This window comes from Ursus maritimus, unplaced genomic scaffold (genome assembly GCF_017311325.1).
Source record: "Ursus maritimus isolate PB19 unplaced genomic scaffold, ASM1731132v1 scaffold_8, whole genome shotgun sequence".
Taxonomy (NCBI): Eukaryota; Metazoa; Chordata; class Mammalia; order Carnivora; family Ursidae; genus Ursus; species Ursus maritimus.
Genome location: NW_024426996.1, coordinates 40,206,679 through 40,227,849, shown reverse-complemented (window position 1 = coordinate 40,227,849; position 21,171 = coordinate 40,206,679). Strand labels below are relative to the sequence as shown.

The window sequence follows — 21,171 nt, the reverse complement described above, 5'->3', positions numbered from 1 at the left end:
ACCCACTAATCCTGGCCAACAGCTCACATCTGTAAGCGCTGCCCCAGGAATCGCACACGCCCATGGCTACCCTTTTCCCCGTCATAAAATTGTACAGCATGTCTCAGTGAGATAAAAGGGTTTGAAAATGGTACAATGCGTATTTCCCCAACCATGGAGGCAAAGAGGTATATTGACTCAAGAGCACTGCTGTGATCAACAACTAATTGAAGAAAACAAAGGCAGATTTCTACCTCCCTCCATATACAAAAATACATGTGGACTGGATTTAAGTGTAATAGAAGAACATTTAGAACTTATTTCAGAACTGAGAAGACCTTCTGCACTAAGATTTAAAAACCCAGAAGCCATCAAAAATGATAGGTATATTTGAGGGGTACTGGGGTGGCTTAGTTGGTTGAGCATGTGACTCTTGATTTTTGGCTCAGGTCATGATCTTGGGGTCGTGGGATCAAACCCTATTTCGGGCTCCACACTCAGCACGGAGATTCTCTCTCTCCCTCTCCGTCTGCCCCTCCCCCTGCTCATGACCTCTAAAATAAAGAAACAAAAAAAATATCTTTTAGAAATGATAGGTCTATGGGACTATACAAATATTGCAACACTTGTATAAAAAAATACCACAAAGAGTAAGGCCACTCACAGGTGCCAGGGACTTTTAGTAATCACTGTATCCAGGTAAAAGTAATCACTCAAGATGGCAACATGGGGTCTGATGTTCTGAGCCTGTAAGTATAGTCAGCATTGAAAACTGGAAGTATGCTCCACATTTCCCTGCAGTGCCTGGGTCTGGCCACCTGGCTGGGGATCTCTCACCCTCTGATTTTCGTAGTTGGCGGTAGTAACAGGCACAGGGTTTCCTGGAGAGCCACGGATACTGTTAGAGTACTTGTATCTCTCAGTCCATGTTTTAAGAATCTCAAAAGTGCTCAGAATATGATGAGAGTTCACATGTGCATGAATTATTTGTGTAACAAAAAGTGGAAGCAACTCTACCTCAAGTCAGAAGTACTTGCCCTCAAAATAGTCGTTATAATATTAGACCGTTGTGGTTTTTTTTTTACTAAGCATACATTTATTGGTTTAAAAAGTATAAACTACTTGATGAAAATCCCCCTTATAAGAAGAGTAAGGAAACGATTAAAAATGAAAAACCATGTGGCAATTACGTCTGATTCCCCCTCCTCCACCTTAGGAGTGAGAGAAATGGTAAGAACAGAAATGCAACCTTGCAAAGAGACTCATTTAAGTTTTTCAATTTTTTTTTTAATAAAATGGCGTCAATTGCTGAAAGCATTATGGCCTTTGTTATGCTACATAATACTGGTATAAAATGTGAATAGTACAAAGTTCATCATATATAATATAAGGTTTTAATATATTACATTTGTTTCTACATAAACAGACTATAAATATATGTGCCATAGCATGTTTTACAGTCATGGTTCCCAGCATCTCACACTATGGTACCAAACGAAAAATACATTTTCTTTTTTAAAAAGGAAAGAACAAGGGCAGAAACCAGTAGAAATAGCTTTACATGTTAAAAGTCTAAATAATACAATAGATGTTGTTAAAACTTTGGCTATAAAATAATTTTGAAATCTGGCTAATAGTCATTCAGAGAGTGAACAAACCAAATCAGCTTTTACTAGCGTGTAGAGGCCAAATTACTAAAATACTGACTGGGGTGGAAAGAGGGCGAAGGTTCAGGGAGGGGAGAAGGAACAAAAGAGTAAAATCCTTCCTGAAGCTTTGACCCCACAGCTTGATGCGGAACCTACTGCATTCAGGCTCAGACATATATCACATCAGGACAGATATGTGGGTATTCATCCAGAAGAAACCAGAAGCTGGTTTACACAGAACTCTTCGACACGACAGGGACGTCTGAACGTCCTCTCTTTATGGTGTTCTGAATAAAGGATCAGCCTGGGAGACAAGGAGCCAGAGCTGCATCATTTCCTTCCTGGGGCTCGGCCAGGAGACACGTAAGAGTCCGGAAGGAACTCTCATTAGGAGTCGGAAACAGCCCAAGGAGCTCTCATTTAGCCCAACTGGGAAGAGCACGCAACCTTCTAAAACCAGTAACCTCATCTGAAGCCTTTACATTTCCTCACGGACCCCGTGCCCACCTCCACCAGAGCCGACACAATGCATCTGCAGGCCCCAGTACGCTCTCAAAGCCAGCCAACGTCTTCCTTTCCGTCAATCCAAACCCCACACGTAAGACTTGGCTCAGGACCCGATCCCAAACAAAGCTTCTTGGATGGACTCAGCCCTAAAGGTCTTTCCCATCTTCAACACCTAAAGCACTTGCATTGCCTGGCTTATCTTCTGCTTTTACAGAGACGGGTCAGCTCCCCAGGTGCTGCCACTTCATGGAGGAATCGGCCACTTCTTGAACTTCTTTTCTTATAACCCATGGGGAGACCCACAGTAAGGGGCATCATACGTGCTTTCTAAATGCATAAACAGAAGGTCAACACCGGGAGAAAACACAAACACATTCTTGAGTCACAAACATCTTCTCAGGAAATGCCTAGGGGACTGGCTCCCTGCAGTCTGAGGTCCTTTTTTTGAAATGAAAATCAAATGTGGCTACTTCCTAGTGATGGAAAGAACGACACTTGAAAATCTGAGCAGCACCTCTCATGTGATTTCCAGGAGTGGGGGACGTGGGTGCCTCCTTTTAAACAGGAGGAGAGCTCAATGTGGGCCCAGAGTCAGGCTGGAGAATCTGGGCTGCGCTGCCAGCTTGTGGTCCAATCTCCATCAGCTTTAACAGTTCGGCCTCCTCGCTGGAGTACACAGTGGTGTCCGTGTCATCGGAGTGATACCCAGACTGGTAGCCACTCGTGTGGTTAGAGCCTTCGGATGCCACAGACTCCTTGCTTTTGCTGGGCATCAGTCCACTGTGGAAGAAATGGCAACCAAATGAGTTGATGGAGAGAAGGCAGTTCTTTCCCCTCTTACCCTCACCCTGTTCCCGACCCCATGTGGGCTGTAATCTCCCTGGAGACACCAGCCCCTATCTCTCCCACTTATTAATGAACGTATCAGGTTTACTCAGACAATGTCTATTTTCAGGTACTAGCATGAGCTGGTAGTTTCAGATAAGTCCTCTTATTCAGGTCCAAGTCTTTCAAGCCCGTGATGAGATGAAAGGCAGTTCTCCTGAGTTATGCAAAGGCTCCAACCAACGGAGCATTTTTACGGCATTGAAGATTGACAGGTTTGTATACAATGATAGGAGCCAAGGGGACTCTTTGACGATGTGAAAGGAAATTGGGACGTTCTGAGAGTCCACTTCTGCTTTCCTCACGGGTTGATCAGGGATTCCAAGGCATGTGCACGATGTTAATAAAGTTCTTGAGCAACTTTAAACTTGAGTAAGTTGAAGCGTGTGTGTGCAATCAAGCCAGTCTGTCAAAAACTGCTTTTTACTCATCAAAACCACATTCTTTGGAAGGACTGAGGGCCCGGATCACTCAGCAGCAACTAGGGAATATTTTCAATGGCGTAGAACCATGACAGACCATAATCATGTGAAAGCCTAAAAGTGTAGGCTGTGTTGATCTAAAACTTCGGATTTACATTTTTCTCAAGCCATTCTGAGGTGTGGGTTTTTCCCCTTAATACATGTTTTACCAAATTACTGGTGTTAAGAACTACAAAAAGGATTTCATTAACTCTACTTCCATTTATGGTTTAAAAGTTATTTCAAATGACCAGAAATGCAATTTTTCTTTCAATCCAACCTCAAGAAAATGAGTTAAGTGTCTCAAACAATGGCATGGTACCTGGCACATAGCCACCGCTGAATAAATATATTTTAAATCAGTGAATGAAACATATAATTGGCTCTAAAAATTTCTCACCTTGGGCCTAAAAGCAAACAATAAAATTGTACGATGACTCGCTTTAATTTTCTTTTTCTTTGCATGAACATCCCTCAATAACCCAAGGGTGTTCCCATTTTACACAATGGTTAGGTTATAAGTACATCAAAGTCTTCTCAATTCTCACCTAAAGTGAGCTCACTAGCAAATAAGTAACTGCTCTTTATCTTACTATTTTTATAGAGATTTTCATTTATATGTTAGGTTGAAAGTAGGTACATCTATCCAAAACAGCTACAAATTCCTACAGAACCACATGGGGGAAATCATATTCAAAACCAAATTTAATATTTTTCCCATAATTAAGCCAATAATAATAATAAGACAAATAATTCAGCCAACAATATTTAAGTATCTCAAACAAATAGATATTGGCTTATTTATGCATCATACTTCTGAAGACAGATGCGCTCATTTATGGACAGGTTTGAAAATTCTTCAGAGTCCACAAAGATTTTGATCATCTCAATTTGAGGGATTATATCCAATGACCTTTGTTATTTAGCCAGTACCATACAAACTGACCAAATCCCCTAATTTCAGATTCTATTTCAGACGTGCCACGTCATTTATTTGTTTGATTAGCTGCAGTTCTTTATTAGTTCGGTTGATGCAAATTTGCCTAACCAACAAAGACACAAAGGGAAAACTGCATCTACACTGAAAGTCCTGAGTTCCTTCCAGAAATTCCTGTTGAGATTTGTCTTTTCTATTTGGCTGAGCCTTACCTAAAAGATGGAGCTAATTTGGTTCTGTCTTCCAAGGTTTTCAGCTCTTCTGATGCCAGGACCATACCACTGTCCGTCTGGTTGTCCTTTTTAAGAGACAAGGAGATGGCACAGTTGATTGAGTGTGCACACTGAGCAACTACTTAATTAAACCAATTTCTTAACCCACCTATCAGTCAATATGCTCCAGCATTCCCCAGAGGGCGGTAAAGATATCATAGCCAGAAACTGTATCAGCTACAAGGAGAAATAACTGCTTCCTAGTAGTAAACTCAGGCCCAGAAGAAAAGAAGAATTCAGGAAGCAGCAGCTGAGACCTGCTGCCATCCCTCTTTTCACAATGATACTAGTTACAGTTGAGTGGAATTGGGCATGAAGCTAGATTATCTAGAACCTTGGACTAGGGGCTGTCCTTATAGTAAAACCAATGGGGGGGAGGGGAGCTGATAATTCCATCTCCATAGTGACCCCACAATACATACCTTTATAATGAGGCTCCAAGGCTCTAATGCTTAGGCTAATATTTATCTAGCTAATGTTTCACCCTTCGTGTTATTTTTAAGACTATTTTTAAAAGATGTACTTACATCTGGGATTACTTTTACTTCTGGTTCTTCCAAAGGGATATCTTCAAATGTTTTTACACTCACAGGCCGGCTCTTTCGCTTACTGTTCTGCAGATACTGGCTGCAAAAAAACCAATATTTATATTTGGGTGGTGGTATATTTGGCTGCAAAGACCAAAAGTGATACCTAAGTTCATTATCCTTCAACCACAAGTTTAATAGCAACCTTCAAAACATCCTTTCGAAAAAGAAAAACAAAACAAAACAAAACAAAAATCTTTCTCTGCAAGCACACAGTGAAGGCTTCATTTCCCGTGAGGGCCTATTTAAAAGTATAATCTAAGCGAGGGGCCTAGATGAGCTCCTGTTCCTTTGAATCCTACTTCTGAGGGCCAGGGCTGGACTAAAGACAACAACGGCAAACTAAGTGATCGACCGCTTTCTGCATGGTTTCCTGATTGCCTGAGATTCCTCCACTGGGCTCTCAACATATTACGGAGCATTACACATCTTTCCAGCCACCTCCAGAAAAGTTTTTCTAGATAATGCCCACGGAGCAACCACTCAGTGAAAGAAGGGCAGGGGAAACACCTGCAGATCTCACTGGATCTCACCTGGGTTACAGGACACTGAACCCAGCAGGATCTAGAGACGACCTCCACCTTCTGCATGTAATAGAGGCTTAGTGGCGGGGGGTGGGGGGGTGGGAGTGAGTCTCACAATCCCCTATTTTCAGCCCACCGAATTGCTGGTCTTGGGAAAAGGCAGTGGTTCAAGAGAATCATGAGATGTTTCATCTACTTCGACGTCTACCACTGACTATACAAACTTGGGAAAGACAGGAATATTTCTATGCCTCTATTGCCCAGTCTTCAAAATGTGTCAGCAATTCACAGAGACAGAGATATCTGGAGGATGAATGAGGTGGGTGGCAAGTGTTCTTAAAAAGAATGATGCTCTATCAGCCAAAGCTTGTTTTCCTCTGAATTCCAAAGGGTACCAGTTTCCTTCAGGACTTCAAAGAATAGGACTTGTCAGACAACATACCACTTGTTTCCTGGGGGTGCTCCTTCCCTGCCATGTGGCTTTGGGGGAGTCTGATTCTGTTAAAAGCACAAACAGCCCAAGTGGAAAGAAGGGAAGTCCTTTTCACAGCAAGGGACAGCAAATTCACTCTCCACTCTTAGCCCAGCATACTTCCCCCCATAGGCAGGCTTCTGGACGTGTTACATATTCCTGTGTTTTCTGTGACCAAGTGGAGTGAGAACACACTTGAGCCAAAGGAGGAGAATGGAAATCAAGTCCACCTCCCCTGAAACCAGGACGCTGGTTCCTCCCCTTACACAGAGGAGAGAATGAGGTTCACCAGTGACATCCTTACTCAGGAAACTCCATAAGAAAGAGGACATAATATATAAGGAGACAGAGGAAAAGCCCACTTCTCCCGAGTCCAGTCCCTAGAAGTGGCTGTTGCTAGAAACTATTGGTACTACAGTTAATCATTCATTGATTCACTCACTCACTCACTCACTCACTCAGGAATCCTTTCCTGAGAATCTACCCACATGCCAGGCACTGTGCTAAATGTTCCCCAACTGCTGTCTCACAGCATCATTATAAACGGTATCTGTTAGGGGTGGGTACTACTATCCCAACTTTAGAAGAGGAAACCGAGGCACAGAAAGGTTAAGGAACTTGTCCAAAATCACATAACTAGGCTATTTGGGTTATGAGTAGTCACTGAAGGATTTGAAGCATGAGATTGACAAAGTCAGATGCGCCCTTTACAAGGATGGCTCTGGGTAGAGGAAGGTGAAAACAGGCAGTGAGACCAATTAGGGGACTCTTTTCCATGTCTCTAGAAGAAAGAAGGGCAGCCTGCCCAAGAGAGGTGATGCCCATAGGGTTTGGAGAAGTAGACAGATTCCAGAGGTCTGCGGCATATAGAATCAACTGGAGTGTTGAGCTTGGGCAATCATACAGCTGCCTTGGAAAAAAACAGTTGAGGAAGCTAAGACTTAGGGAGGAAATGGCTAGGACTGGGATTCGAAATTGGCCTTCAGATTCTCAAGCCCATTGTTTTGCTTTGTTTTGCTACCCTACTCCACACTGACTCCCTTGGAAAAGTATCAGGAAGGAAAAAGTAGAAGGGAACAATGGATATGACAGTTCAAGTCTTTATGAAGCACCTACTATGTGCACGGCACTGCTCTCTCCCACGCAGGCAACTGACCGTGTGGTGGGACCAGCGCGGGGGAGAAGACAGACAGAAAGTGGAGAAAGGACAGTTTCACTTCAAGCAGTCTGATATCACAGCCAAATTCAGGAACGTCTAGCCAGGAGGCTGTCCCAGACATCAATCCACAAGGAGCACTTAATCATCACCAGCAATTAACCAAAATGAAGAAAAATGGTATGTGCCAAAATCTTTCTCTGGGAGAGAAAAGAAATCTTTGATAAGCTGCTTGGAGTGGGAGGTAAAACTCCCGGGGGGAAAATGACGGAGCAACCACAGATGGTCCCCAAACTGCCCTCAAAGAAAGAGGAGTCCAATTAATATGTGTTTTCTTGCAGAAAGCATGTGAACTTGGGGCCAGAGCTGATCACAGGGGAAATTAGAGACAAAGCGAAGTCTAGACACTAGTGATCCGTCCTGCTCGCCCTTTCCCACTCCCCACACCTCTTGGCCTCTTTGCTAAGTAAATGCTGAACAAATATTTTTAATAATTTAAAGGGGCAACAGATCACGAGGTTGGTGCCCACTGTGATGTCTCTGTCCAGCTCTATTTATAATGTAATGAGATTGAAACTATAAAGAGGAAGCAAATGAGAGAGACTCCTCAGCTTTTCTACCTGACTGGAAATGGGAAAAAGGACAGAACAAGTCCACTGAGAAGGACACCAGCCTCATCTCTGGTCTCTCCAGGGAAACAGAATCAAAAGAGAGCCTCAAAACGAGGTGTGCTGCGTGCCTCAATGCTGTGTTTCTTTAAACCCAGATGATTATAATGTGACTGTGGAGTCTTGTTTTTATAAAAGGAAAAAGGATGGCGGGGTTGAAGAGAGGGCTGCAGACAAAAGATTCCAACCTCCATTTTATTTTTCAAATTATGGCTGGATAAAAGAGAAACTGAACCAATTCAAAAATCACAGACAGAAAATAGGAGCCAGGCCTGCGTTCAGAGTGTGGTGTCACATTTGTCCGTGCTTCTGGGGATAAACGTTAGCAGCCCTGACTTAGATTCAGCATTGCATTTGGCACTTCCATTACACACACATGACTTCACCGACTCTCGGCACCATACGCAAAGCGTCCAAGCGAGCCAAGAGACTGCCGCTCGGGTCCTCACTCCACCTGGTCACACAAAACCCAAGGCATGGAGTTCATGATCAAATGGTTTTCTGATAAAGAAGGAAGCCGTGTTGTGGGAATAATTACCACACCACAAGGCCAGCCGAGCTTGACCTAGAGGTTTTTAAACATGAGAAGTGGAACTATTGGCTTTCGGTTCATTCACCTTTCTCTTTGAGGGTCCCCCCTTGGTGTGGCAGAAAACAGGACTGCGAGAGAGATCGGAGGAACTGGAGTCATCCTAGGGATGTGATTTTAAGCAGCTTGCTGAATAGCTTTCACATATCCAGCGCTCTCTAAGTGCCAGGCACGCAGAAATACGTTACACCATGTGATTCTCAAAATAATCATTTTTGAACACCAGTGTCTTCCCCTGCGTCACAGTGAAGCTGTGCGCCGGGTCCCTAAGAGGCAGACTGAGAAGTCCAACCAGTTCTATCTGGCTCTAAAATCTGGACCTTTAACCACAATTGTTTACTTCCACCACGTGATTGCTCTGAGCCTCACGTTCAACGTCTCTTCACGAGAGATAATAGTTTCTCCCTTGCGAAACTCTGCGAGGTATCATGTAGGCAAAATCTGGTAACAGAAGGAAAAGTTCTTTGAAAAAATGCTAAAAGTTCTTGACCCAAATGTAACAGGCAGCTTACATGTTGGCTTCTGCCACCCCATGTGATTCCACAGAACAAACTGCCCACAACCCGGCGGCCCGGCTCACCTAGGGCTCCATGGCCCCCCCTGCAGCCACAGCACACACATGAGTGCAGGCTGGACCCTGCGGTCAGCGGGGGCTGGGTACCAGAGGAAAACACCCAAAAGAGTGGGGGGGGGGGGACAAAGCAAAGAAGTCCCAGGCTTAGAAAAAGGCAATTTTAATATCATATTGTAGACACGATATCCACTCTGTCCTCAGGCACAGGTGCTGGGAGAGAGAAAAAAGAAAGCTGCCTTCAGAACCGCTTTATAGATCAGGAGAGGACAGCGGTGCATGTGTTTTAAATAAGTCCAGAAGTCCCATTATGCAAATAAAATGCTGAAAATCAGGCCAGGGAGGGGCTTCTGAAGATGTGCTGTCCAGTCCAATTCAGGACACATCCCCACAGCACAGGGCATCCCAGCCAGAGAGGCAGAGTGTGTTCTCATCTATGCATAAAACCCTTCCTTCCTGAATCTTTCCTAAGCCATTTAATTCACATTAATAAAAGAGTACATGGGGATAATTTAAATACAGATGTCTATATAAAATTGGTCTCTTTTTCTGGAGATTAACAAACTGTGGCATTCCAGCTATTTGCAGCTGCAGGGCTTAGAATTCGAAAGAAACAGCTATGGCAGCAATGTGGACCACAGATGGGAAGCAACTCACCTACCCCGGCCCTCTTCAAGGAGCACTTCCCTTGATGGCAGTCTCAGGGCTCAGGTTCAATGTGGAAGTGAGATGCAGCCTTCCTTCCACCCCCTTCCCCAAATGACCTTGAAGTGCCCCCACCCCCCTGGGGATGTTGACCATATACAGTACCTGATTCCTGCTGTGTTGTCATAATGGAATTTGGGGTCACACACTTCCTCTTCCTCCATACAGGAAACAGGTGAGGTAGGCAGAGAGAGTCCAGAATCCTCTTCCATGCTCAAAGTCTCTGCTATCGGGAGAACAATGTAGTCTTTGCCATCCTGAAACAACAAACACGGAATGCTCTTGCTATGGCTACGGCGCCAGCCCCTCAAGAGCCTTTTCATGAGAAACAAAGGCCATGGGGGCTTCTTGGTGATGAGGTCTGTCGCTTTCATATCTGAGCGCTGAACTTAAAGACAACATTAAACATGGTTTGTCAAAAACAAAAGGGCACTTGAAAGGGATGTTTATATATGAAAGTATGTGAAAAGAGTTAATATTAAAGCAAGAGGAGTAAGGGGACCGACCGCAGAGAACGCTGGTCACGAGGAAGACAAAGCAGGCTGTGGGCAGAGACGTGGCAACAGAACACGGAGAGCTGAGAAATCATTTCTTCACAAAGCCCTACCTACTGGAGCCAGGTCTTTTAAAGGGCATGTCATCCAATTTTAGCCTCTGCATTTCAAGGCAATGGAAAATCTGATGACAGTCGAGAGAAAAGCAATAAATGTGCAGGAAAATGGGTCTTCTGAGAAAAGGTTGCACAATTTAACGTTATTTCATCAAGAGAAAGAAAGAAAGGGCAATGTGATACCTTTAAATGTTTGAAAGGCTTACTGATAAAAACAGATTTGACCCATTGTCCCCCACCTGTTCAAAAGAAAAGCAGGAGGAAATTGGCTTCCATTCGTGGCAGTAAGAGGCCGTTGACTGGAGATTAAATAACTTTCTAATGGTAAAGGTTACAATTCTAAAATCCTCCAGTGGAATTTATGGGGGCCGGGGATTCTACTGAAGAAAAAGCCCATTTATTTTGCAGGGTTCACATGTGGTTTTGCCTGTACAGTGTTTAAATTCCTTAAAATTCTGTCCATTGTTGATATTCTGCGGATGAACTAATTTTTATTGATTAATTGATTGATTTTACTTTAGAAGAGCATCTGAAGACAACAAAAAGAAACATCAGGAGGAATGAGTGGTCTGTTCCCAGGTTATGGATTAGGATCTCATTAGGACCTCATCTGTCTTTAAAAGGGGAGTTACAGCTTTTAAAATAGCGTTATTGTTCAAATGTGCAAGAATATGGTGGCCATGAGAGGGTCCAGGGAGGAGAGGAGCCCTTGGATACACTGCTTGGATGGAGGTCACAAACCTGCTGAGCATTAGCTTGTAACAGATTTCCCAAGTGTTCCACCAGCTCTGAAAACGTGGGTCTCTGATTGGGCTCCCCGTGCCAGCAGTCAAGCATGGTCTGGTACCTAGAGAAGCAAAACACTAACGTCACTAACTGCCTCCTTCTTCCTCATCTGATGCTGAAAATACGCACTCGAATGAGTAAACATTTATGAAAAGTCCCCCATGATGCTAAACAGTAATACAACACCATATAAAACACAGAGCCCTACAGTTGGGGCATCAAGTATGTATGGAAAATGTTAGAAGCCAACATCTAATAAAAACGAACTGGTGGGTATAGATAAAGGGCTGTTGTTTCAAGAAGAGATGACCCTCTGCTTGAGATTACCAAGGAAGACTTCCAGGAGAAGTAGGACAGGGACGGGGCCATGAAAGAGGTCTGTATCATGAAAAGTCTTCTGGGCGGGGGGAGGTTTTATGAGCAAAGAAAGGATAGAAAGATGTTTTCGAAGTCTTACATTTCTGGTGTGGTATAATCAGGGGCCCTCATTCTAGTGCCTTCTTTCAATCGCCTACAAAATTCCTCATCAATCTTTACTCCAGGATACGGAGAAGCACCTAGAATAAAACAGGAATGGGACATGACTTGATTTGATTTTTTTCTTATAGAAAACCCTGATTCTTGAACATCATCCCAAATATATATATCTCCAAAGCTTCCCGGTAACTTTCGCTAGATAAAGGTGGAACATGGGAGAGGTAAAGGTGCACTGGGACCATGGAACACTGACTTACGTCATTTTATTTGGAGTATGGATGGAAGGACAAAAAACAAGTGACTTACCTAAGGAAAATATTTCCCAGAGCAAGACACCAAAAGACCACACATCACTCTGAATTGTGTACACTCTGTCAAAAATTGTTTCTGGGGCCATCCATTTCAAAGGGAGGCGAGCCTAAGAAGGTAGAAGACAAGGAGTCAGAACCCAACTTAGCACGTATCTGAAGAAAACACTTCCTTTGTTCCCAACGCAGGTCCTGAAGCTTGCAACGAGGAATTTGGATCCTGCAACTTCACAGAGCACTACGTTCACCTTTAAAACTTACATCTCCTTTTCTGACATAATCTGGGTCTTTATAAATATCCCGGGCCAAGCCAAAGTCACAGATTTTAACCACGTTCTTCTCCGACAGGAGGATGTTGCGTGCCGCCAGGTCCCTGTGGATACACTGCAAAAAGAATCGTGTGTGCGTTAGGCTTCTGCACAGCTGATGTCTTCTGCATCTGTTGTGACCTCATGCTTAAAAAAGCCCCACATCAGAAAACCAACTGATGAACAGGCACTGGGCTAATACCTTTCATCAACACTTCAAGAAAGAAGTCTGACTTTTGTTGAGACACACATCTGCTTATCCCATAAAGAGTCCCAGACTTTGGAGTTAAATAATTAAGTTATAGTAGGATGATGGAGTCATAAATAGACTTCTCTTAGACACAATTAAGAATGTGTTTCTGGTCACATCCACATATCCCTTTTGCCTGGCACCATATACAGTTAAAACGCGTTACTCTAAGGAGGCCTTCGAATGCCCTCCTATTTTGAATGAATGCTCGGAAATCAGGAACAAGGGGCTTTCCTTGGTTTGGTGCCCTTTGTTGGTTTCTCCGTTCCATATGGAACTGAAACTGCCCGGCTCTGATAAACCAGCTCCCGTGGGGCTCATCCTGTTTTCAAAGTGTTGGAGTACCATCGAGGTCTACGGAAGAGAGGTCGGCTTCTCACGGGTCAGGCTGGTTCTCCCGTGCACTAAAGAGGAAAACCGAATTCCCCCTGCTTTCTCTCCACTCTTTTCCGGTCCTCGGTTTCTCTCTTCTTGATATCCCCAACCTCATCTAACTCCCTGCTACTGAGCAGCTGTAGCTGCACCTGCAGATTTGTAAGGAAATTAGAGTCTGGGGAACATTTACACGGGAATGAAAGGCTCCGAGGAGAATGCCGAAGCCATCGCGGTAGGGATGGGGAGCCGAGCCGGGAGCCGGGGCAAGGCTGACCGCCCCACACCCTGCCTCTGTGTGGCACTTCCCTCGGAAAGAGGCGTATTCAAAAGCATTCTGTCAAGCATGACTGAGCAAGACAGGAGATTCCAAAAACCAAACAGTCCTCTCTACTTTTCCCCCCAACCAAACAGCTTCCTTTTTTAGCCCAACAACCAGGTAGTTTTCAAGAAACCAGCTGGTAGACGCAAAGGGAAGTTAAGGGTCCCCGAGGACCCCACCCCCTTCCCAGTCGAAAGATTCCCTGACTAAACAGCAGGCTCTGGCCTTTAAAAATAATAATAAAATAAAATCGGAATCTCCAAGAAAGGCAAAGGTTCTTGCCCCGTGGGCGAATCCCGTAAGACCACACTTCTCTCCTTTCCCCTTGGGAGAAAGGAGACAAGAGCTCCCGGGCAGACACTTTTGAGATCCTGAGGCTCTGGGAGCTGTGTCCAGCTTTAGGCTTCAGAAAAAGAAATGGGTTAGAGATTTCACTCTAAATTAGAAAAACAAAACTCTTCAGTCTTTCTTCCCCCCTCCCAGGAGGGTGCAGCCCATGCATTCTCCAACTGATCATTTTTCCCGAACCTTAATTTGAATTTTCCCTGTTTAATAGAAAACCACCCACTCTACCCTTTCCAGAGGGGTGACTTTAACCTACCCCGCTCCCGCTGTGGTGTTTACAGCCTCTGGAATATTTGTAACTTGTCACGTCCCCACCTCAGCCTTTGTTTGGCCTACTTTTCTAATTTTAGCTTTTATAATCGCTCTCATCTGAAGCCTGTCCTTCCTGCTTTCTAATTATACCACTAACAAATACTTTTTGATGGATGGTGATGAATGTAAAATAAATTAAAAATAGACGCTCTCACGCCGAGATATCTGCAAGGCTCAGTCCCTCACCTTTTCCAGGTCGCTGCTCAGATGTCGCAGTCTTATAAAGCTTCCCTTGTCCATTCTGTTTAAAATTGATGTCACAAACACAGAGGCGTATACACACTCAAACACACCAGTCCCGTGGAGTCCAAGCCCTTTCCTGCTTATTTTTCCCCGCCGAGCTTATTCCCATCCAGCCCACCATGTACTTGACTTGTTTATATTGCTCACCGCCTGTGCCGCCCAATAGGGTGTAAACTCCATGCAGGCGGAGAGTTTCGCCTGTTGGATCACACGTCATCCTTAAGCGCTCAGAGGACCGGCTGCACTTAGTAGATGGTCAGTAAGTATTGATCCCATGAACGAATTAATTTCACGAAATCCTCACACCTCCTTAAATTAGCAGGAACGGGGCCTCTCCAACAGGACTCTTTGCATGGTCCCAGCAGTGGAGAACGGATTACAGTCCCAAACACACACCAGTGGCTGGCACTGGACATCTTCCTTCCAGATATGTGATGTGAAGAGATATCTCGGTCCCCCCTGGGCTGTCTTACCTTCCGGGATGCCAAAAACTCCATGCCCTTAGCCACTTGGAAGCTGTAGCAGATGAGGTGCTCCAAGGTCAGGAAGTTCTTGTACAGATCTTCGGAAACTGGCGGGAGAGGGAGGAGGACAGAGATCAGTATTGCCACCAGAAACGATTCGTTTCTAAGTGTGTTAGAGTAATCTTCATTTTAACATTTGGGAGTTAAACTTCTGGAAATAGAAGCAGAGAGAAAATGCCTGTATCTTCTGTACATTTGCTGAATCCCGGTATTATTAGCTTTCATCATACCCCTTAGCAAAAAAAAAAATGTTAGTTTTTCCATCTTAGTCAAATTGAACCAGCAGAGATGGCAGGGAGCGAAAGAGGACTTGTTTAAGTTTGCTGTTTTAAACTGTTGGGGTTTTTTTCATGTACCCAGAGGGATAAACAATAGTTTCATATCAAGAACTCTAAAAATAAAACAACAATATTCAGGGTCATTGAATCTTTTCTCTCCAGGCTTTGTCCTGGGACAAAGGCCAAAGGTCAAATTATAATCTACAACAGATAACTAAAAATACCAGAAATATATTTACTTCTCTCACTTTCAAGCTGAGAAAGTGCTGTAAACACATTAAAAGAGGCCTGATAGGATGCTTTTTTCCCTTCAAGGATATGAATGAGAGGTGACAGGAACATCGAGAGAAAGATGGTTTTACGTAAATTGGTGGTATTTATTTCCGTGCAACTGGTACAAATAAACACTAAGACATTAATGGGTGTTTCAACATGATCTCTTAACTTTGGTCAGATAAGATAAGACATGGCTTCTCTCCTAGAGACAAATACCAGAGTAAATGAAAACTCACTTGTAATAATAACCTTGTAAGTATTAAAAAGACTCAGAGCATTTTTCTCAATGATTTTTTTTAATGCTTAGGGCTAGAGGGCTCTCAGTGAGCAATTAGTGCGATCCCATCATTTTCCAAATGAAGAAATGGAGGACATATTCCAGGCCAAGACCCTTTCTACTCCGAGTACCCCAATTCTTTGGGTTTCTGGTGCACCGGCCACCATTTTGTGAGAGAGAATGACGGGACAGAGAGGGCCCCACTCAGTGTGGACCCAGTTAGGTGAGGTCTAGATGGCCTCTCCACACTCCTCTAGAGCAAGTTCCAGCTTCGCATACCCTACTCGGCTTCTTAGAGAAAGAAGCCACATTTAAGGTCTATCTGTAGCCTCATGTCTAAGGAAAGGGTAGCAGGTTTCTTTCACTATTTCATGACTGGATTCTTCTAAGCTCATGCTCAAGAGGAGCCAGATGTCAGGAAGCCCCATCTCTATATCCATGGAGCTGTCTCTGCTCCTTCTGAGGGAAGCAGACAGACAGCGTATCCTGGAGCTGGAAGAAATCCTGGAAGTTAGACTGCGAACACAGCTCTACTCAGAGAGAGCACTAAAATATCACTGGAAGCATAACTGGATAAAGAAAAATATGCTTACCAAGACTCCTCTGAGGAAGTATGGCTGCAAGAAAGACTTGATAAGCCACTTGGAATGAGATAGAAACAGCAAGTGACCCCTATGCTGCCTTGGAGTGGTGGGGTGACTTTGGAAATGTGGGGCTGAACTGCTTAGGGCAACGGGGAGGCTAATCAACTACCAGAGAGCCTCCTTTGTCCTTTGGGAACAAAGCGTTGAGCCTCTCCTGCTACTAAATGCTGAACCAACAGTCTCAAAGCATTGGTTCGGCTGTTGCTGACTGCTTCGCCCTCCTGGGGTACCGAGATTTCTCAGGCTCGCCCGTGTTTTGCCTCACAACCAAGCCAGCTGCTGATTTAGGGCTTCCACAGCTCACTTCTTGGAAAACTGAATGGAGGCAGTCTAGAAATTTAGGTCTCTTCCAAATATTAGGGAGTACTAAACTTTTTTCATGACAAAATTCATCCTAACACCCCATCACCTTCTCGTTTCTGCAAGAGCACGCGTTAAGTGTGGAGAAAGCAATGGCAGGTACCTTCCTCTTCCTCCACGTCACTGAGGGATTTCTCCTCAACAAATCCAGAGCTGGCTGAGCTCTGACTACTGGTGATACTGTCCAAGCGGCGTTTCGGATCCATAGTGATCTCCCCAACGTACTCTTTCCCTTGACGGAATCGTGCCCCTTTGCTCTATAAAGAAACAAATGCACGAACTCCTTGAATACAAAAGAGATCTCTAGAAAACAACTATAGCTATTAAAAGCAGACAAGAATTACATCGATTTCAGGAATATGGAATCTTTGGGCTGGAATTTGGGGTAAGTGTTCTGCATAACAGATCTTCTTCCATAAAGCCTAGTTCCTTCTTTAGCTTAAAGAGATAAACACCTTGTTTCAAGTCTGTTTCAGACACACTTCCAACATTAGGGTGCTCTTTACTGAGGGACTGACACTCCATGGGGCCAAATACTGCTAGGAGACAGAGAGAATAATCCAGAGACATCCTCCGCTCCATCCTTCCCTTTCCCTAATTACACCCACCTTCTCCCCTCCTCAAACACCATCTCTAATGGGTCAGTAGATTAAAGTCACAAAAAAACAAAAACAAAAATCGACCAGGAGAAGAGATGTCCGCCAGCAGGTAAAAGAGGAAGTTACAACAACCAAAAGAAGACTCCTCACAAGTTCTTCACAGTGTTTTACCAGAGAAAGATTAACCTGTATTTTCCTCCATTTTACAATGTGGCCAGAGCTGAGTTAAGAAATGCCATACCTTGTAGGGGACAAATTCGTTTCTCTTGCTCCTTAAGTAAGTCGACAAGTTTCCAAACTTGCAAAATTCCACAATCACCATGAGTGGCCCTGCAGACAGCAGAGCATGTCAAGAAAGGGAAACATTTCCATTCATGTATCTCATCAAGTGTTTAATACATGGATGAGCCAGAAAACCTCACAGAAGGACACTACAAACTTTCACTGGGGACAGGATCATAGATATCAGCCGGTCCCAATGCCCTTAGAATATTGCTTTTCTTTTACCAATTGGCAATTCACAGCAAGATGAACCAAAATTTCGGAAGAAAATCCACCCACTTGCTTTTCAGCACAATCACCTAAGATGATTCCATTTTAGGGGGAACAACTCTTAAGGACTTTGCTTTCAAGTTTTTTGAGAGGTTTACTTTTCTCATATGAACCTCTTACACAAGCAGCAAACTTCAGTACAGTGAGATGGCATTTTTTAATTCACAGAAGTTCTAGAATAATTAATAAAGTGCCCATTAAACTCCATGAAATATATTTTTATCTAGGAATCTGGCAAAGTATCCTAAGTTAAGGAAATCAAGGCCATGGGAGTTAAGTGGTTTCCCTGAAACACCAGCAGACAATTATATGCCAAAATCATCAGGCAACCAGAAACATCGACAGATACTCACCTCCTGGCTTGGTACAGGCACCTAGAAGATTGACCACATTGAGATGGTGGCCAATATGAATGAGGATCTTGAGTTCAGACATGAGAGCTCGGTGTTCACTGTGTGTTGCTCCTTCTACAAATAGATGGCAAAGAAGAAAATCATCAATGTGGGCATTAATGGAGGAGGACCGGTGCCCCACTGCACGCATGTGTGCAGCTTACCCTCTAGGGATAATACAACTGCAACCCAATTTACAGGCTAGGTGCACTGAAAGTCACGTGTAAATTATATTTTCCAATTCTAAATCCAATTCTTACTTTAAGTGCACCCAGAATGTTTGATATTTAAAGGAATCCATTGTGAAGTCTTTTGCAAAGTGGAGAATACATCTGCAAATGGAATCATGCCCAGATTTTCTTCTCTTACAAAGTTGGATTTTCATATATCAGGTTGACTATGCTTCTTAGGGCCTGATTATTTCAGTCCTTCCTGGTAAGGAAGCAATACCATGTATTAAATATCCTTATGTGTTAGGGGCTATGCTGAAGTTCCCGCCAATCAGTGCCAAGCAGGAAACTTAACAGGGGCCAGCTGGCAAGGCCAATTGGCACAAGAGGCTGATGAGGCTAAAACTGCAAGTGTGATCCTGCACAAACCGGTACACCTCCCTCTAACTCACACGCGGTCCACACCTCAGACCCTACTGAGCCACCTTGAAATTGCATTCCCCCTTAGCCACAAGGAAAAACAGGCAAAAGGAGAGAGATGGCTTTGAAATGCACAGGATCTACTGGCCCAGGGTCTGTAGCCCTGCCTCCATCAAGGAAAGCACATCACTACTGGAGCCCACGGCTGTCCACGCATCACCTCCCCAAATTAAAAGGACAAGACCAGAATTCCGTTACTATTAGGATTCACCATTGTTTATAAAGCTTTCAATTTTTAAAATGCCACCTGTGGTCCATTTCTTCCTAGTGCAACCATTATCTTTATAGGAGAAAATCTTTCACATAATATCCCAATTCTAGGAAACACGCTGTTTTTACACTCTACTATTTTTACTTATTAAATTTCTTTCCATGTCTCTACATGGTCTATAATTATCTCACTAATGCACCGTATTATATTAAGAAACAATTTTTACATAAGCAAGGTACTATTTTCCTATAGTTGGGCTACTAAGTACAGTTGTATAAGCTATGGCCTTGTGCAGGCATAGGCGGGGAAGTGGGTGAGGCTGCAGCCCATCCTCAACTTGCCTGCCAGGCCATGCACCCTGACATGAGGCTATGAGAGAGGAACTGTTTCCCAGTTTGTGCAAAGGCATCACCTAGGCTGGCTGCACTCTTGGCTAGCGGGCTCACCTAACCACAGAGCTGCTGATACAAGTCTTTCATCATGTTTACAGACCAGATGAAACAGACAGAGGGATGTATCACCATACAATTTTGCTTTTACCTTTTAACATTTTGACGGCCACTGTCTTGCAAGTTGCTGTCTTGTCGATTCCAAAGGCATCTGCTTCAATCACTTGGCCAAAGGCACCACGGCCAAGAGGCTTACCTATAGTCAACGATGAGAGCAAACAAAACAGACTCGGACTATGACAGCACTAAAGTGACCTGCAGAGACTCCGACTACGTTGGGTCACCACACATCCCAGGTTAACTTGGAGAAGGCAGGTCAACTCCGTTGTCTTGGCTTCATTATTTAATACCTCCCCCATTGCTCTCCAAATGTCCTGCTTTAGATAATTGTGCAGGGACCCTACTTCTAAGTGACCAAAAGGATGATTACTCAAATTCAAGAGACAGAATGAATACTCTGAACCTGGATCCATCATGTGAATAGACTAGATCTGTCATCATCCTAAAGAAGGAAGAGATGTCCTGATAAACTCAACGTCAAATTAATACCACTTGAAAACACACCTAGTTTCAGCCGGTCTCTGGGGAACTCCCATTTGCTGGCATCGTAAGGCAGGCGCTCACAGTGCTCATCCAAGGGGAGCTCATCTGGATCCATGACGATGGACAAGTAGCCTGTCTTCAGTTCCCCTCCATTGGCCTGGAAAGTATTAGTCCTTCCAGTTACACACGCTCTGTTGTCTGTCTGTTGTTTCTTGTGTGCTTATTATTGTTGTTTATAGAAGCCCCATTCCTGATGTCTCATTTTCAAATAAAACTCATGGAGTTTGAGAGTAAGTCCTATTATAATCCTGCATCCAGTGTCCCCTCAACCCTCAAATGAGCTCAGAATGAAGTACTTAAATCTTAATTACACTAGACAGTCCAAGCCCTTTTCTCCTCTAGTGGCTTCTATCAATTAAAGCCCAGTGGTCCAGCCAAAAGAAAGTGGGAAAGAATGTTATTGTATTGAAATAAAATTGTGCCCATTGAGCCAATAACAATGGGAAGAAACAACTCAAAGAGCCCCAGTCAGCTTTCATTAATCATGAAAACCAACGTACATGGGATGGAAGGGAAATGATTTTGTTACCCGCTTAACGGTCCGTAGAACGATGACAAGTAATAACCAGAAGAACATGGCAATCACTGCCGTGCCTACTAGAATAATGACTTCCAAGTTTGTCTTCTCCTGGGCACCTGGAAAGATGCAACTGAATGAGCATCAACAGTGGAAACTCATACCTTTTGCTATAAGATGACAAAGTTCTACACTAAAGCAAGATCTCAAGTTCGCCAACTTGGAAAAAATCCTAGACAGTAATAGTCTAAGTTGGAGGGAGTCTATAACATTCTTAACGGATAATTGAAAGTTTGCAAAACACTGCCCATGAAAGCCTCTAACGATAAAATTCCAAATTTAAGGACAGAAATTAAGGATATCAAGGATAGAAATGTCGATGTCCTATAAGAAAAACATATGAAGTGTTTGGAGAAAGAGAAGTCTTTGGTGGAAAGAAAACAGATCACATTCTATAGGGGAGAAAAGAAGCATGTTTTAATTCACAGGAAGTTCTAGAATGACTTATAGTGGCCTTTTTCTGGGGAAAATAAATGTCTGGTTT

The 21,171-nt window shown here is 43.7% G+C and overlaps 1 protein-coding gene across 3 annotated transcripts in view; it reads right to left on the bottom strand.

Annotated features, from left to right (window-relative positions):
- Positions 1–1,354: 1,354 nt before the first annotated feature.
- Positions 1,355–21,171, bottom strand: part of KDR (kinase insert domain receptor) — a 42,914-nt gene continuing 23,097 nt past the window's right edge. The window contains exons 16-30 of one of the 3 annotated variants that reach the window (XM_040625450.1): positions 20,640–20,746; positions 20,072–20,207; positions 19,599–19,703; positions 18,159–18,272; positions 17,495–17,583; positions 16,758–16,911; positions 14,769–14,866; positions 12,405–12,527; positions 12,142–12,253; positions 11,816–11,915; positions 11,314–11,419; positions 10,068–10,219; positions 5,218–5,317; positions 4,631–4,716; positions 1,355–2,915 (exon numbers count right to left, since the gene is read on the bottom strand). In XM_040625450.1, the coding sequence (XP_040481384.1) occupies positions 2,693–2,915; positions 4,631–4,716; positions 5,218–5,317; positions 10,068–10,219; positions 11,314–11,419; positions 11,816–11,915; positions 12,142–12,253; positions 12,405–12,527; positions 14,769–14,866; positions 16,758–16,911; positions 17,495–17,583; positions 18,159–18,272; positions 19,599–19,703; positions 20,072–20,207; positions 20,640–20,746 (1,805 nt within the window). In that variant the 3' untranslated portion in view covers positions 1,355–2,692. Of the gene's footprint in view, positions 2,916–4,630; positions 4,717–5,217; positions 5,318–8,321; positions 9,471–10,067; positions 10,220–11,313; positions 11,420–11,815; positions 11,916–12,141; positions 12,254–12,404; positions 12,528–14,768; positions 14,867–16,757; positions 16,912–17,494; positions 17,584–18,158; positions 18,273–19,598; positions 19,704–20,071; positions 20,208–20,639; positions 20,747–21,171 lie in introns of those variants that run through there. The other 2 variants (XM_040625451.1, XM_040625452.1) reach the window with 2 other exon arrangements.